Genomic DNA, 17,645 nt, shown 5'->3' with positions numbered 1-17,645 from the left:
TAATCAAAATCATTGTACTTTTACTATTCACCTTGTTTTTAATTGGAGTTCAGAGTTTGTCAGTGTATTACCATATCTTGTGATTTTTCTAATATTGTTAGGTGGATAGTGCCCAGGTGCAGGATTCAGGCAGGTATTCCTGTGAAGCCACCAATGTTGCTGGGAAAACAGAGAAGAACTACAATCTTAACGTCTGGGGTGAGTTTATCTTGATTTGTTGGCTCTATATGTTTGCTAAACTGCTTTATAAGAATAAGTTTGTGTTGGCTAAGAAGCTGAATCTGAAAGTAAAAAGTCAAATATAAAATAGATTTTATATATATTTCTGTCATTTATTTATGATATTAATATAAGATATTTGATTAGTTGTAAAAGACCATTGATTAACCTGCGCCCAATCTCTATGAAAAACAGTGATGGCCTCATTGGCTTAAAACATGATATCAACAGTGTTATTTACATGTTAACATTTCCTTTTCCTCTCACATTCAACAGTGATGTTGCAGAAGGGATTTGTTAGGAACTTGTTAGGACTTTCTCACTTTCACCTCAGTGAAATGCACCAGCATGTACATTGAATGTGATGTGAGCGCCTCCTTTTGGTGCATGTCATTATCTCAGTTTCTCCCAGTATCCGTGGCTCAGAGGAGGTTTCTCCTATGACTGTGACTGAAGGAAGTCTCATCACTCTGGTGTGTGAGTCCAGTGGGATACCGCCCCCCAGCCTAACCTGGAGGAAGGATGGTAAGTGTCTTATTTGTTTGTAGAGACACAAAGAGCAAAAGTATTGCTACTCTATGTGGTCATTGTTTAATGTACTGTGAGAAACCAGACTAACCTGTCCTCTGTATTTGTCCCAGGTTCTGAGATCAAGTCGGACCAACGGCTCAGGGTTTTGTCAGGAGGTCGTCAGCTGCAGATCTCCAGCGCCGAGAGGACAGATACAGCCTCTTACTCCTGCACAGCCTCCAGCACGGCCGGCACCACCTCAAAAGAGTACAGCCTGCAGGTTTATGGTGTGTATGTTCTACCAGATCTGTGACATCTAGATATCCAATTCATTTCAGTTTAAATGTTTGCCTTTTTAGAAGAATGCACTGCCAGAGAAATCCGTTACATGTGGCAAAAATGTGATGCATTTTACATGTTGGTAGGTAACTGCATTGTGGTAAAGAGTAATAGTAAATAAGTTAAAAAAGAAGCAACCGTGTAGAAAGTGTTCCTTATTATTCTTTATTTTAAGTATTTTAGACCAAGGATTAGGCTAGGTGTAAGACATTAAATGGATGTTTCCTTTTATGAACAAAGAAAGCAGGGGGAAAATGTGTGTAGACTTTACCGTGTTTAAAATGACTAAAACATCATGCATGTAACTGGAGCCACTTAAATTATGCCTCTAAGTTTAAAAGAAAGGTATATATGTATGCAGGTCATTTTGTAAAAGCCATACAGTATGAAAAACTAGATTGTCATGTGCTTAGCATCTCTTGAAGGATTAGAGCACCAACTCACCTGCTTCTCTTCCACTTCAGTCCGCCCTTCCATCAGACGCAGCGAGGGCGACACGGATAACGTTGCCCTCACAAAAGGAGGTGATGTGACCCTACAGTGTGCTGCAGAGGGCGTGCCCCGACCAGCCATCACATGGTTGAAAGATGGCCGGCCAATCACAGGCCAGCACGGAGCCAAAGTCCTGAACGAGGGGAGGCTGTTAAAGATTAAAGATGCTAAAGTGTCAGACACAGGACGCTACACCTGTATCGCTGTCAATGTGGCCGGACAGGCTGACAGCAAGCATGACATTAGTGTACATGGTATGAAAACTGTCTATTTTGCTTTTTCTGTTTTGTTCATCAGTTAGGAGAATTACAGACCATTTCAAGGTCTTATATTTCTTTCTTTAATTTCTCCTCTTTTTCAGTCCCACCTAGCATAATTGGTCAGGTGCAGCAGCCAGAGAATGTGAGTGTTGTAGTGAAGAACCCAGTTGCTCTGAGCTGCGAGGCCTCTGGTATCCCTCTACCTGCCATCACCTGGCTAAAGGATGGTCGGCCAATCAAAGTTACGAGTTCAGTGCGCGTCCTCTCTGGTGAGTAACTGTGTGACCTAATGAGCTTGAAAAAAAATGTTACAAAAGCTATACAACCTTATTTATTTTAAATGTTAACCGTTTTTCAAGATTGATCTCCCCATGTTATTGTGTGCCATGTCAGATATCTTCAAACATCTAAAGAAATGTATACTTTAGCTTGCTAGTCATGAAGGACTCAATGAAAACAAGCCACCAAAAATCTAAATGATGGCCTCGATTTCAGAGTAACTTGAACTTTTGGCTTCCTCGATGATTTCCAAGGCCAAGCAGTTGCAATACATCACCAGTAATAGGATGTAATAGGATCATTGCCACTGGGGCCAAACTCAACTGACAGAGAATTGTGAAATAAGTCGAACGGGAGCAATTGCTTTGAATTGTGTTTTTAAACCTTTTACAAGACATATTGAGGTCTCCAAATTAAACCATTGCCTCAAGTTAAACATACCGTTCCCTGCCAATATGATTTTGTGTTTGACTTTTCTACATTTTTTGGCATGAGCTCAGGAATTGCAAACCAAAACATTGTCTAAGTGGTTGTTACTTGTTTTCTCTGGAGATTCTCGTTAACCCTTCTAGGACACAGTTTGTAGATACAGATTAAATTTGTCTTAAATATCATTATAACTGATTACCGACTAAATGTTTTAACAGCTGTGAGCCTCAGAGTCTCAATTCTTCTCGTTCATTTTTTGTTTTCAAAGAGGGGTGACCCACAGGATTTGAATGTTGTTTACACGTCCATGGTATGCTTTTCTTTTGTAAAAAAAAACGGGTAGATTAATGGTTACATTGCCTTTGAAAACATTCCATTATTACACCAAATAAAGGGAAATAATTGGCTTGTTATATATCTAGGTGGCCGGAGCCTGCGTCTAATGCATGCTGCAGTGGAGGATGCTGGGAGGTACACCTGCATTGTGTCTAACATCGCGGGAGAGGAAAGAAAGAACTTTGACCTCGACATCCTTGGTAAAGATATAAAAAACCTATTTTATTATTATTTTTGTTAGATGGCATCATATTGAGTGAAAATGAGAACTTCACGATACAGATTCAAATCCAATCCAATTAAATAAAATAACAAATCTGGTGTCAGGTGTGAAAATGTGTTTACATTTATAGGACATTGGATTTCATTTACATTAATTCAAAAAAAATAATATGATAAACATGTATCTTGCTGTGATCACTGGGAAAACAGTGAGAACATTGTAATTGATTTTCAGTCTGATTCGACAGTTCCACCAAGCATTGTGGTCGAGGGAACTGTGGCGGACACTAAAGTGAAGGAGAAACACAACATCACTCTCAGCTGTGAGGCCTCAGGTAAGTGACAAGACACATTGGCGTCTAAATCTCGTGTTCTGCTAATGAGAATTCACTTGATCAATTGAGTATTGCTAATTTCATTTATTTCATAGGTAACCCTGTACCAGAGATTAAATGGCTGAAGGATGGACAGCTGTTGGTGCCTGACACACGGCACCAGGTTCTGTCTCACGGCCGTTTCCTCCAAATATCTGCAGCCCAAATTGCAGACACCGGCAGGTACAGCTGCCTGGCATCCAACAGTGCAGGGGAACGCAGCCGGCACTTCAACCTCAATGTCCTGGGTACAAACACAATGCCTTTTTGTATTATTTACAGTATGAATACAACTATTTGGTAGGTGTATTACTTTTAGTTTTATTACTGTGCTTTTCCCTCCTTTTTTTGCCAGTTTCTCCCACCATTGCTGGATCAGGACCTGACGGTTCTTCAGAGGAGGTGACCGTCACTCTGAGCAGCCCCACCTCTCTCGTGTGTGAAGTCCAATCCTACCCTCCTGCTCTCATCGTCTGGCTCAAGGACGGCACTCCGTTTGAGTCAAGTCGCAGCGTCCGAGTCCTTCCAGGTTTGACATCACACTTACATAACAATAGACTTGAAATGTAATAGAATACAGCAGTAGGGTCTGTAATCCATCACCCATGCTTTCACAGGTGGGCGCACCCTGCAGATCCTGAACGCTAAAGAAGAGGATGCTGGGAGATATACCTGTGTGGCCACTAATGAGGCTGGAGAGACCCTGAAGCACTATGAGGTCAAGGTTTATGGTGAGATTTATGTTTCTTTGAGAACATGCTGTATCTTAATAGAGCTTTCCTCAAAGACAATCTTTATCGACTGAAATATAATTGATGATTTGATGTAATTAAAATATCTGAAAACTGATTTTCCCACAACGAATCATTCAAAAGCCCCATTTGAAATGTTGTTTACCACAGGTTAGCTCATAAGTCATTCATCATTAAGAAAGCATTAAACAATGACTTACTGACTAAAGAAATCTTGGTAAATTAAGAGTGAAAAGACAGATTAGTCAAGCACATTTACGAGAGGGAAGCTCAAGAGAGTACTGTATAATATAAATATTATAGCTCAAATACTGATAGTAATGATCAGATATGACGTGTTAAATCTGTAAATTATTGGTGATGGATGAAACATGATCATATAAACAATATCAATGTATTCTAAACATGTTTCTTGACCCCAGTTCCTCCTCAGATCAATAAGAATGATATTCCAGGGGAGGGACTGGCACCCAAAGAGGTCAAGATCAAGGTCAACAGCACGCTGACCCTCGAGTGTGCAGCTCAGGCCTTTCCTACCCCAGCACTGCAGTGGTTCAAGGACGGACAGGTAGCAATCTGATTTAATTCTATGAGAGATTATGGGAGAAAATAAAAATGACCTGTAAAACCTGCTCTGATTCCTCACTCTCGTAATTACTTTTCCTCCATAGATCCTGCGCACGGATGAACATGTGTCCATAACAGCCAACGGTCGTATTGTTCAGATCAAACACGCTCAGGTGTCAGACACCGGCCGCTACACCTGCGTAGCCACTAACATAGCTGGAGAGGATGAGAAGGACTTTGATGTAAATATACAAGGTGAACTGGGTCGACTGATGCTGATGTGTTAACTGAGACTGTTTATGCATTTCATGGGCTCAAAGTGTATTCTGGTTCTGTTGTTGTGTGTGTGTTTGAAAATAGTAATTTCTGCAAAAAAGTTTGTGCTTTAAAACTAAACATTTTACAGCATCCTTAATTCATAAAGGAACCATTTCTGCCTTAAAGTGTGCTCTCAGCCAAAATCAAAAATAAAGTTGACAAAAATGATTACTTTTTCCTTTTTCAGTTCCGCCTAATTTCAACAGGCCTGGTGGAGTTGGTGATAGCACGTCTGCCCCAGGCTTTGGAGGGGAAGTTCGAGATGTGATACTCAACAATCCCATCTCTCTGTATTGTGAGACCAATGCTGTGCCTCCTCCTACACTCACCTGGTACAAAGACGGACAACTGCAGACCTCAAATGACAGAGTTCTGATCTTGCCGGGTGAGTTGACACACAAAACAGGGAGGAAGCAAGATGGAGAATGAGTTTGTACTAATCTTTGACGTTTTATTCACAGGTGGGCGAGTGTTACAGATTCCCAGATCCCAGGCTGAAGACTCAGGAAGGTATACGTGTGTGGCTGTCAACGAAGCAGGAGAAGACTCCATTCAGTATGATGTCAGAGTATTATGTGAGTAAAAACTATTTTCATTATGGTTAAAGTATCAGACAGTTGGGGGGAGTGTTTTTATTTGCAATTAACCGTTTCAACCACTCCCCTCTGGCAGGAGGCAACGGCCCAATAAGGACCAAAACTTGCCACCACAAAAGCAGCTTACTGTTTATTGCATTCATTTCCTATGTAAAAACTTTCTTGGCAACAAACCTGATTCTCATTCTCATTGTGTGTTACTGTCCTACAATAGTGCCGCCGACCATACGAGGAGTAGACAGTGATTTGCCCGACGAGGTCACTGTCTTAGTCAACAAAACTACCCAACTGGAGTGTTACGTGGATGGAAACCCCGCCCCCAAGATCACCTGGTTTAAAGACAGCCAGCCAGTCAGTTCTGATGGGCCACATAGGATCTTGTCCAATGGGCGAACACTTCAGGTAAAAACTAGAAAGCAAAGAGAGTTGTTCTCCACATGTTTCCTAGCCCATTTTCAATACAAGTTACTCTTATATAACAGTAGCCTATAATATTAACCAAAGATAGAAACCCTTGTACAATATAATGAAATCAACAGAAGGTCCTTTCCATAAATATATTTATAAAACTTAAATTGTTTGGTATTAGATTGGCTTCATCCACTTTTGTGTAACTCTCTAAGGTACGGATACAACAGACAGTGGAATATCTGTCCCAATACAAAACAATTGCTTCATCACTTTAATTTAGTTGATCCTGTCTATTTAAGTAGATCTGTGCTCTTACTAGATTCCACATTTCTCTGTCTTTCCCAACCATCAGGTGTTGACTGCTCAGGTGTCGGACACAGGGCGCTATGTGTGTGTGGCTGACAATGTGGCTGGAAGTGCAGACAAGTCCTTTAACCTTAATGTTCATGGTGAGTCACATTTCCATTCTTAATTGTCTTTTATTATCAAAATTGTGTAAAGAGGAAATCTACATTTACTTTCATGTGGAAAGCACTGATTTCGATCTACTTTATACATGATTTAATTGTGTTAAAAATACTGTTTGCTATACTTAATATTTCTTATCTTTTTCCTTCAAGTACCTCCAACCATTATCGGCCTGAGTCCTGAGACTGTGACTGTGGTGGTGAACCATTTTGTGTCACTCTCTTGTGAAGCTACTGGTTTCCCCCCTCCTACCCTAAGCTGGCTAAATGACAGGGGTCCCATTCAGGCCAACACCAATGCGCTCATCATGCCAGGTATTGCAACTTGGGTTACATTTAATTTATTTACGTGTGCAAAGAATATCTGTATCTGAGCCTGAACAAAGATCTACAACAGTTTATTCTAAAATGTGTCGGTGTGTTCATTTGTGCCTTTAGGTGGTCGTACACTACAGATTCTGAAAGCCAAAGTTTCTGATGGAGGAAAGTACAGCTGTGTGGCCATGAATGCAGCAGGAGAGGCATACAAACAAATGTATCTCACAGTTTTTGGTCAGTACAAACCCATATTGTGTTGAATGTACACTGAAGCCCTGACTTTACATCATAAACTGATGGATAATGTTTTTGTCCTTTGACTCTTAGTTCCTCCAAGTATCCGGGACAGTGGTGGGGATTCTCCTGTGGTGGTGAATGTGCTCGTTGGGAAATCAGTAAAGCTGGAGTGTGAGTCCAACGCTGTCCCTCCACCCACCATCACCTGGTACAAGAACGGCAGGATGGTGACAGAAACGGCAAACCTGCGCATCGTGGCAGAGGGACAGATGCTTGAGATCAAAGGCTCCGAGGTAAGAGATGCGCTGTTGTTTGTTCTTGATCTTTTTTCTTTTTTAACAACCTCTTTCAGCAAGTCAAACGGAGTGGCCATTACTGTGAGGTCTTTTCTCTTTCTTTTGATGAAAGCAACTCTTGCCTTTGTCACCTTATTTGTATTTGTCATAATATTGTTTTCAATGTTTTTCTTTCCCATCTTTCTTGAATGTCTTCTCTTTCGTTCAGGTGTCTGATACAGGACAATATGTCTGCAAGGCCACCAATGTTGCTGGACAAGTGGACAAGAACTTCCACTTGAATATCTATGGTAGCTCACAAAATATTTTAATTCTTCAAAAATATAAACTTACTAAAACACACTTTGAATTGCTTAACACTTAGATTATAATATTGAAACAAATCTTTCTACTTCTCTCTTCAGTGCCTCCCAGTATTGATGGCCCAGCAAAGGAGAGTGTTGTGGAAACCATCAGTAACCCAGTCACCTTTGCCTGTGATGCTACTGGAATCCCTCCTCCAAGCCTCGCATGGTTAAAGAATGGACGACCTATAGGTAAGCCTTTTGTACAATTCTTCCTGGGACAGAAAAGTTATTCTTCATCTGTGTCTTACATTTAAATCAAACAACCTGTTTTAACACAAGTAACTGTTGATGAGACAAAGGGAAAGGGGTACTACTACATAACATGGTACTGTAACTTTGTCATGGTCATTTCATATATACCAAACATATGTTCTTCGTATTTCTTTAGAGGACTCAGAGTCTCTGGAGATGCACATCTTCGCAGGAGGAAGCAAGCTGCAGATTGCGCGGTCACAGGTTGCTGACAGCGGCACTTACACATGTGTGGCCTCCAACGTGGAGGGCAAGGCACGCAAGAGCTACCATCTCTCTATACAAGGTACATGCACACTATACTATAAATATATTTAAATCAGTTCTACCCTTTTCTAAAGACCAGTTGCAAATTAAAGAAATGTAAAAGCTTCTCTTTCCATGAGCACCATAGAAAAGTACAGCATCAGGATTAATGTGCTGACAGTATGCTCTCATACAAATACATGTGTTTATAGGATTGTGCTAAAACCAGTTATTCTTTCTTAGTCCCTCCCAGCATATCTGGATCAGAGATGCCGCGTGAAATGGGAGTCCTTCTCAATGAAAGCATCCAGCTGGTTTGTCAGGCTCGGGGAACCCCGGCTCCAACCATCCAGTGGTTAAAGGATGGCGAAGTCATCAACAATACAGGAAACCAAGGGCTCAGGTAATGCTTGCTGCATAAAAAAAGATCTCACAGTAGTCCAATCCAGTGATGGGTGAGTGTGTTGATGATGGTGCAATAATGCCTTTGCATTCAGGATCAGTCCAGATGGAAGCACATTCACTTTGACCGAAGCTAAGACACCTGATAGTGGCAAGTACACCTGTGTGGCCAACAACACTGCAGGGGAAGAAGACAGGATATTCAATCTGAATGTGTATGGTGGGTTTAATTTATTTTCTATTTGTATCGTCCAGTACAAACTTGTTTATAGCATGAGGAGTTTGTTTTTCACTGACTGCTTTCTATTTTGCTCTCTCAGTGCCTCCTGTGATAGACGGCAACAGTGAAACAGTTGAGCAGCTGACCACAGTTCTTGACAGTTCTGTCAACATTGAGTGTGTTGCAGCAGGCTCTCCTCCTCCCCAGCTCAACTGGCTGAGAAATGGCCTGCCTCTGTCAGTCTCCTCCCACATACGGCTTCTTTCTGCTGGACAGGTGCTTCGGTAGGTCAGTGGACAGGGCTCAAGAAGAGTTTGTTTCACATGGTGCTGCATTAAGAACAACTTCTTGTGTTTCTTGTGGGAAAGATTCTAGTCAGAAATTGTAGCAAATCGTTGTGTGAGCCATAGGTTTAATTCGCTTTCTGTAAAATGTGATAATAAGTTGCTTATCTTTTTAAAACTATCCTGCAGGTATTCCTACTAATACATGAGTATGGAAATTCTCCCTGCTTAATGCAATTTCACTGTAATGAGTTGCATTAGAAAGTGTTTCATTTTCTGACATGCTGTTTTCAAAGATCCATTGGTTTTGGGTCTTTTTTGGGTCCTAGTTAAATTGTAATTGGACACTTATATGTTGTACCTTTGGCTTCTGTTAGGATTACACGCACTCAGGTGTCCGACAGTGGCACCTATACCTGCGTTGCATCAAATAGAGCAGGAGTGGACAACAGACATTATAAACTACAAGTGAATGGTGAGTCTGAAAACATTACTTGCTTGTAAAAATTGAAAATGACACTTATTACCAAACACAATTCGATCAAACTGTTTAACAATAGTCATTCATATTTTGTATTACTCTCCTTAGTCCCTCCTGGTTTGGATGGAGCCGGCGGCACAGAGGATGTGACTGTAGTCAGAGGAAACTCTGCTTCTCTGCTTTGTATTGCTGATGGGACCCCAACCCCAACTATGTATTGGCTTAAAGAAGGGGTAACTCTACTTACTGACCCCCATCTAAAGTTCCTAAACCTGAATACAACTATCCATATCATCCAGACTCAGGTCAATGACACAGGACGCTACACCTGCATGGCTAACAATAGCGCTGGCCAAGCTAGCCGCCACTTCAACCTAAAAGTGCTGGGTGAGTAAGAGGAGATTATTACTCTCTTTATCCAGCTTCAGCCTTTGAATCATATATACAGTATGGAAAGAAATATTGTTTGTTTATGTTTTCGTATTTAGACCCTCCACACATCAAGGGCTCTGGAGTACCTGCAGAAGTTTCTGTTGTGGTTAATAATGTCCTGGAGCTTCAGTGTGAGGCCTCAGGTATCCCTACGCCCTCTTTGACCTGGCTGAAGGATGGACGCCCGCTGCCACAGACAGACAGTGTGCGCCTCTTGCGGGGGGGAGAGGTTCTCCGTGTGGCCTCAGCACAGGTCAGTGACAGGGGAAGGTTGATGTGAAATAAAATGTCTCATATATAAAAATGTAATTTGTTTACCCTTTCCAATGAAAGCATCAAAAACATACTTCTTTTAAATATTGTTAATTGCGCGGCAGACTCTCTCTGTCTGTTATATATATTATTTGTCAGCAAAAATGAACAAAACATCTTTAAATGCTCTATATGATAACATATTTTTATTAAACTCTTTTTCACTCAGTTGGAGGACACAGGCAGATACAGCTGCTTAGCAAACAGTCCAGCAGGAGATGACGACAAGGAGTTCCTGGTTCGAGTGAATGGTGGGTTTTTTAATTACCTTATATTAAATGTACAACAAAAAGGACCCACCCATGCGCATGTTACAATTGTACTAATATATTTTCTAAATAAAATTAATAAAATGTAATGTAAGCTGACATAAAATCCAGGTAACCCGGTCTCTTTCTGGATTTCCCCCAACAGTCCCTCCTAACATTGCGGGGGAGAGCACACCTCAGGACCTGTCAGTGCTGCAGAACAGACAGGTTATCCTGGAGTGCAAGTCTGATGCTGTCCCACCTCCAACTCTCAGCTGGCTCAAAGATGGCCAACCATTGCAGGTCAGAAACCAAACAAATAACATATCCCACAGTAATATGACTTCCCGCAAAATATATTCACAAATGATTTTCTATCTTTTTGTAGGCCTCTGCCCGAGTGCGTATTCTGTCTGGTGGCCGCTACTTACAAATCAACATGGCCGAGCTCAACGACAGAGCTCAGTATACCTGTGTGGCAAGCAACATCGCTGGCAAGACCACGCGTCAGTTTAACCTGACTGTCAATGGTACAATGACATATTTTATCTAAAACTAATATATATCATGAGATACTGTCTATGCTTGCATAAATAAAAGAGCAGTATTTTTATTTGACTAATTCTCTCCATCATTATTCATAGAGCTGAATTCATTACTCAAGTAAAAAACGATGTAACCTGTGTCCTCAGTGGCCCCAACCATCAAGGAAGGCACCCAGACCGTGTCAGTGCACATTGACAAGCCTGCAGTGCTTGAGTGTATTGTAAGTGGAGTGCCACCGCCTCGTGTAACCTGGAGGAAACACGGTGCCATCCTGGCAGGAAACAACCCCAGGTAAATCAAAATATATTATTAGGATGCCTTTCTCTTTCTCAATGAGCAATATTTTCCTTATTAAATGACGATTGCTGATGAACATCATGTATTTCCACGATATTAAATCTAGAAATTAGGTTAAAATATTATAGGCAATATCTATTTATTGACATTTTCTCGATTCTGTATCTTAACCAGTTTGTACAAATGTGTTCAGGTATACATTTGCAGAGGATGGGTCATTACACATCCACTCTGCTCAGGTGACAGACACTGGCCGCTACCTGTGTATGGCAACAAATCAAGCTGGGACCCAGCGCAAGAGAGTGGATCTGCAAGTATTTGGTGGGTGGTAAAACACATGAATACTTTTAAACAATCACCCACAAGCAAAAATCACCCAGTCATTTTATGATCCTAATTTTTCATCTTTCAGTCCCTCCTTCCATCGCTGACAGTCGCACCAATGTGACGGTTACAGTCAACGTTCAGACCACCCTGTCTTGCGAGGCCACAGGCATACCCAAACCCACCGTCAGCTGGATCAAAAATGGTCGAACCATCAATACTGACCAGAACCAGAATATGTACAGGTTGATCCAGGTTTTCTCCCTCTCTGTTCTATAACTCAAGATTAAAAACTCTGTAATGCAAAAATGGAATGTAGTACCACATTAATAACATTATTTGCTTGACCGTTTCATTGTAAGATACATTTTCATAGTGGTGCACATCATAGTGAATGTTCTCTTAGATCATTAACTTTTAGTTACTTACAGATTGCTGTCATCAGGCTCCCTGGTAGTTATAGCACCAACAGTCGAGGACACAGCTGTGTATGAATGTGTGGTTTCTAATGAGGCAGGAGAAGACTCCAGATCCATCAACCTCACTGTCCACGGTGAGCAATCTCTTAAAATGTGATCATTATTATTCTGGTACGTCCATTAAGGGTGTGTCAATATGTGATTAAATGTATTAGATATTTTGCTAACAAGTTTGACTGTATGTCCTACTAGTTCCACCATCTATAGCAGATGAACCCACAGAGCTGGTTGTGACCCGACTGTCCCCAGTGGTCATCGCCTGCACTGCCTCTGGTGTCCCAGCGCCCACAATCCACTGGAGCAAAGATGGCTCGAGGCTTCCTAAAGAGGGACAAGGCTACAGCATCCTGCCTACAGGTCAGAATCAGAATAAATGTATTGTATTTAGTACATGACCTTCCAAACTGCCAACAAAACTCCTAAATCGGCAGCAAACTAGAGTTAATAATGCTTTAGTTTTCAGCTCATTCTTCAACCTGTGCTAAGTTTTAGAAAGGCTACAGCTGTGACTCACCTAACACTGCAGTTAAGATTATAAGTGATAAATGTGTCCTGTGTGATTAATTTACTAGCTTTATTAAATTGGTTGATTTGGTGTGTGTGTGTGTGTGTGTGTGTGTGTGTGTGTGTGTGTGTGTGTGTGTGTGTGTGTGTGTGTGTGTGTGTGTGTGTGTGTGTGTGTGTGTGTGTGTGTGTGTGTGTGTGTGTGTGTGTGTGTGTGTGTGTGTGTGTGTGTGTGTGCTCAGGTCCAGTAGAAATCACCTCAGCTGAGCTCAGTCACTCAGGACGCTACTCATGCACAGCCAAGAATGCTGCAGGCTCCACCCACCGCCATGTGCAGCTCACAGTGCAGGGTAAGAACATCCTGAGGATCCATTAATCAAGAGATGAACTGCTGTCTGGAGGCTGTAAAGAGAGCAGCAAGCCAAAAATATTCATTGTTAAAAGTTGTTACTCATATCATAGTTGTGTTGTGGGTAAATGATCCAATGTGAATATTTCTGTTGTGATTTTACTTTATTAGTGGGATCTTTCTGAGAATCCCTCTTCTCCCATTCCTCTCCTCAGAGCTCCCGGTGATCCAGTCTCATCCCTCCACCCTGGATGTGATCCTGAACAACCCAATCACTCTGCCCTGCAGGGCCACAGGTGCACCCAGACCCACCATCACCTGGCAGAAGGAGGGCATCAACATACCCACCTCAGGTAATTACTCCTGTCTACATGTATGTGTGTGTCAGCAATCACAAGTAATCAGTCATAACAGCCTGTCCTTGATTCCTGCCAGGTGGAAGTTTCACAGTCCTGCCGAATGGAAGTCTGCAGATCACTAAGGCCTCTGTGTCAGACTCTGGGACGTACATATGTGTGGCTCAAAACCCTGCAGGCACTGCGCTGGGCAAGACCAAACTCAGAGTACAAGGTGGGGCACACACTCCAAGTAACTCGATTTATAGGCATAGTATGTTATACATAAATGTGTACAGGCATGTAAGAAATGCACCTTGGAATCTGAAATGCTACATTTCTGAAATGCTACATTAATCTTTTTTTTATAACAGACCATTTTTTTATCGCAAGTTTAACTAGTTAAACAAACCTTCAACCCAAACTAACTTCATTCATCTAAATTCATGTTTAACAGCCTAATTCCTAATTTCCTTATGATATCAGTAAATATTCAAAATGTTGTGACTTCATGTGGTATTTCTATTTTCTGTGTCCTGCAGTTCCTCCAGTGATCAGCTCAGAGACTGTAGAGTACCTGGCACCTGTGGACTCCTCTGTAACGTTACACTGCCATGCTGACGGCTCACCTTCCCCCTCCGTCACATGGCACAAAGACGGGCAGCCGCTGCATGAATCTGTGCGCCAACGGGTGCTCAGTTCAGGATCCCTGCAGATCGCCTTCATCCAGCCAAGTGATACTGGACGATACACCTGCACTGCTGCCAATGCAGCAGGCACGGTCAGCCATGAGATGAGCTTCACTGTACACAGTAAGTTTCAATTAATGTAGTATTTTAAACCACATCACTGTTGTGTAAAATAATGATGTAGCTGTGTTTACTTCTGACTGCAAGTTACAAAGTACAAAGTATATTTGTTACAGTTTATTTTCCACAAATGTCTTCTGGTGTACTGCATGTTTCCTCTTATCCCATTACGTGATCAAGCCAATTTGCCTCAAAATGTAAAATGTAGTTACAGTAACAGGGCATTTGTGGCTGCCAATTCTCCTTGTGAGTGTATGTTTATCAACCAAATCTACACTATCTTTTAAATTTGAATGTGACAATGACTTCTTTGCAGTCCCCCCTTCCATCCGTGATGGAGAGCTGGAGGTAGCGGTGGTGGAAAACAGTCAGGCTCAGCTGGTGTGTGTGGTGGAGGGGGTCCCTCAGCCAAGCTTGACCTGGGAGAAGGACGGTAATCCTCTCAGTGAAAGCACAGGGGAGTACACCATCCTGCCCTCCGGAGAACTAGTTATAGACATCGCTCAGGTAGAAAAAACATTTTAAAATAATTGTACTATTTATTGATATGGGTAAATTGCTAGAAAGTCAACTTGGCACGTATTGACTATATCTAAGGTGGCTTGTCCTGCATCAAAAAGATTATTTTAAAGATTGTTTCCTGCATGCACACACTCCCCTCCTCTCCCCTCCCTTTGTACCAGCCTGATGATGCGGGCAGTTATACGTGTGTTGCCACAAATTCGGTCGGACAGGACAGTCAGACGATGACCCTGTCTGTCCACACTCACCCCGTCTTCACTGAGCTGCTCGGAGACGTTGCCCTCAACAAGGGAGAGCGCCTCCTACTGGCCTGTGGAGTCAGTGGCATCCCTCCTCCCAAAATCACATGGATTTTTAACAACAACATCCTCCCAGGTATGTAGCAAGGTCACTATTGATGAGTAAAAGCTTTTATATAAACTGAACATATACCACAAAATCCATGAGAGAATGCCATATTTATGTAGCGGCGTGTGTTTTTTTCATCGTCCTTTACCCCCCTCTGTCACTGCTTTAGTTCACTACGACCACATGAACGGCCACAGTGAGATGGTGATAGAGCGAGTGAGCAAAGACGACTCTGGCACCTATACCTGTTTGGCAGAAAACAGCGTAGGGACCATCAAGTCTCTGGCCTTCGTTTATGTCAAAGGTAAAATGAGTCCCTCAAAATCCTTTTACTGTACATATGAAACTGATCATAAATGACAATATAGTATAACACAGTTGTCTCTTTCACAAATGTCTTTATAGTAGACAGGTCAAATGTTAACATTGAACTCACAACTCAATCTTAATCATGTGATGTGTGATGTCTCCAGAGCCTCCTATCATTGATGGGGAACATCACTCCAACCGTATTGAACCTCTGGGTGGAAATGCCATCCTGAACTGTGAGGTCCGGGGAGATCCCCTGCCCACCATCCGCTGGAGCAAAGGTGGAATAAACATCTCGATCAGCAACCGCATCCGACAGCTGGACAACGGCTCTCTGGCTATCTATGGAACAGTGGTATGAAAACACATGAGACGAGAGTCTGAGTGCTCTGGTGGCTCTGTGGTCTAATATATAACATAGACACATACATATATTCTTAAGTAGGATGTCATTTATAAATGATAACGTTAATCTAAACATATTTGTAGGCTTGATCTGATAGATTGTAACTGTGTTTTACATTTTCTACAGAGTGAAGATGCAGGCAGCTACATGTGTGTGGCAACAAATGATGCTGGTGTGGTGGAGAGGAGTGTCACTCTTACCCTGCAGAGTAAGTGTCTATCTTAACTCAGTCAGTCCTATTTAGCATAAAATCTTGCATTTGCTACATAGACAGCATGTGAAAATACCTCTAACCTAAAAGAGTACTCCAATTATTTAATATTGCACCATCACGGTTGTTGTTGATGTGTGAAATCACTCAATTCCCCATTATATGTTTCGTCATATGGATCGACTATTCTTTCAGGTGCACCAAGCATCATAGTGGAGCCGGTGGATACAGTGGTGGATGCTGGCACCACAGTTGTGCTCAACTGTCAGGCGGAGGGTGAGCCCACCCCCATGATAGAGTGGTCCCGTCAGGGGCGCCCTCTGCTGGGCAACGACCGCTTCTCCCCCCTTTCCAACAGCTCCCTCAGGATCAGCAGTGCCCAGAAGGAAGACACCGCTGAATATGAGTGTGTGGCCAGAAACCTGCTGGGATCAGTGCGGGTCAGGGTCACTCTGACTGTACGAGGTGAGCAGGACATGTGGGGAGTTATTTTGGGTTGTGCCACATTTTTTTGTCAACTTTCATAGTAAAAATCTTCAGAACTAGATATATTGGCCAGATATGAGTACACACACGGAATTTTTACTCCGTTTTGTGATACTCTAATTGTACTTACTAAATCAACCAAATGTCTGATGACGTGTTGTGTAATCATGCAATTTCCAGTTCATGGAGGCTACTCGGAGTGGGCAGAGTGGGGTCCTTGCAGTGTGTCCTGTGGTGTCGGGTCCCAGAAGAGGCTGAGACAGTGTAACAATCCCTTGCCTGCCAATGGAGGGCATCACTGCCCAGGATCAGACTCAGAGACACGCAGTTGTCAGGGAAAGCCCTGTCCAGGTGAGCGTGCTTTAAATACATCAGAGCATTCATCCTGATTATTGAGGTAAAGGGAACTGTGAAAGTGCACATGTGGTAACACAATCGTAACGTCTGTCCCTCCTTAGTGGATGGTAACTGGTCAGAGTGGTCTCTCTGGGAGGAGTGTTCTCGGACCTGTGGGCAGGGCAACAGAACGAGGGTCCGGACCTGCAGTAACCCTTCAGCTCAGCATGGAGGCAGACCCTGTGAGGGGAGGGCAGTGGAGGTCATCATGTGCAGTGTCAGACCCTGTCCAGGTGAGAGACAAAATACCTTTTCTGTAAATGTGGCTGTAAGCTGTATGAACAGCTGGTTTGAGGAGGAACAACTGGCAGGAAGGCTTGCTTACTCTCAATGTGATGTCCCATACAAACAGCTGAAATGTAATGTTTGTGTAGAATTATACTTTTCTTCAACTTCTACATACTAAAGTCAGAGCTTGATTTGAATATATTTGTTTAAATTATACATATCTCAATTCTGTAACCTCCTAGGAATCAATTAAGATTGTGGTTTTGTTCTAGGTTTTAATATTTGCTTTAAATTGCACAAGGTCTCAGAGGCCTATGATCTGTCATAATGGACTCTGTGACGAAATAATTATTCACATTATTTACTCAAGTAAAAGTAGCATAACCAGAGTTTAAAATGTATCCTTATTTATGTAAAAGCACACAAATATAATCCTCAAGATAATCCTAA

The 17,645-nt window shown here is 42.2% G+C and overlaps 1 protein-coding gene across 1 annotated transcript in view; it reads left to right on the top strand.

Annotated features, from left to right (window-relative positions):
* hmcn1 (hemicentin 1) overlaps positions 1-17,645 on the top strand; it is an 80,585-nt gene that overhangs the window by 54,114 nt on the left and 8,826 nt on the right. Inside the window, exons 42-89 of the mRNA XM_034147735.1 lie at positions 102-198; positions 622-744; positions 861-1,016; positions 1,533-1,814; positions 1,922-2,089; positions 2,951-3,064; positions 3,335-3,421; positions 3,517-3,708; positions 3,816-3,989; positions 4,078-4,191; positions 4,635-4,780; positions 4,884-5,034; positions 5,285-5,482; positions 5,559-5,672; positions 5,908-6,095; positions 6,457-6,553; positions 6,725-6,886; positions 7,010-7,123; positions 7,217-7,419; positions 7,631-7,712; positions 7,827-7,958; positions 8,158-8,307; positions 8,511-8,670; positions 8,765-8,889; positions 8,990-9,173; positions 9,551-9,648; positions 9,763-10,041; positions 10,143-10,339; positions 10,568-10,649; positions 10,813-10,949; positions 11,035-11,176; positions 11,339-11,483; positions 11,683-11,810; positions 11,902-12,058; positions 12,245-12,366; positions 12,485-12,649; positions 13,039-13,146; positions 13,361-13,498; positions 13,581-13,715; positions 14,023-14,292; positions 14,606-14,796; positions 14,973-15,186; positions 15,329-15,463; positions 15,633-15,823; positions 16,001-16,082; positions 16,281-16,550; positions 16,752-16,922; positions 17,030-17,200. Coding sequence (XP_034003626.1) covers positions 102-198; positions 622-744; positions 861-1,016; positions 1,533-1,814; positions 1,922-2,089; positions 2,951-3,064; positions 3,335-3,421; positions 3,517-3,708; positions 3,816-3,989; positions 4,078-4,191; positions 4,635-4,780; positions 4,884-5,034; positions 5,285-5,482; positions 5,559-5,672; positions 5,908-6,095; positions 6,457-6,553; positions 6,725-6,886; positions 7,010-7,123; positions 7,217-7,419; positions 7,631-7,712; positions 7,827-7,958; positions 8,158-8,307; positions 8,511-8,670; positions 8,765-8,889; positions 8,990-9,173; positions 9,551-9,648; positions 9,763-10,041; positions 10,143-10,339; positions 10,568-10,649; positions 10,813-10,949; positions 11,035-11,176; positions 11,339-11,483; positions 11,683-11,810; positions 11,902-12,058; positions 12,245-12,366; positions 12,485-12,649; positions 13,039-13,146; positions 13,361-13,498; positions 13,581-13,715; positions 14,023-14,292; positions 14,606-14,796; positions 14,973-15,186; positions 15,329-15,463; positions 15,633-15,823; positions 16,001-16,082; positions 16,281-16,550; positions 16,752-16,922; positions 17,030-17,200 — 7,441 coding nt within the window. The remainder of the gene's footprint in view (positions 1-101; positions 199-621; positions 745-860; positions 1,017-1,532; positions 1,815-1,921; positions 2,090-2,950; positions 3,065-3,334; positions 3,422-3,516; positions 3,709-3,815; positions 3,990-4,077; positions 4,192-4,634; positions 4,781-4,883; positions 5,035-5,284; positions 5,483-5,558; positions 5,673-5,907; positions 6,096-6,456; positions 6,554-6,724; positions 6,887-7,009; positions 7,124-7,216; positions 7,420-7,630; positions 7,713-7,826; positions 7,959-8,157; positions 8,308-8,510; positions 8,671-8,764; positions 8,890-8,989; positions 9,174-9,550; positions 9,649-9,762; positions 10,042-10,142; positions 10,340-10,567; positions 10,650-10,812; positions 10,950-11,034; positions 11,177-11,338; positions 11,484-11,682; positions 11,811-11,901; positions 12,059-12,244; positions 12,367-12,484; positions 12,650-13,038; positions 13,147-13,360; positions 13,499-13,580; positions 13,716-14,022; positions 14,293-14,605; positions 14,797-14,972; positions 15,187-15,328; positions 15,464-15,632; positions 15,824-16,000; positions 16,083-16,280; positions 16,551-16,751; positions 16,923-17,029; positions 17,201-17,645) is intronic.

The sequence above is a fragment of the Trematomus bernacchii genome, unplaced genomic scaffold, assembly GCF_902827165.1.
Source record: "Trematomus bernacchii unplaced genomic scaffold, fTreBer1.1, whole genome shotgun sequence".
NCBI classification, from domain to species: domain Eukaryota; kingdom Metazoa; phylum Chordata; class Actinopteri; order Perciformes; family Nototheniidae; genus Trematomus; species Trematomus bernacchii.
The sequence above is the reverse complement of the archived record's forward strand: the minus strand, read 5'-3'. Positions and strand labels throughout refer to the sequence as shown.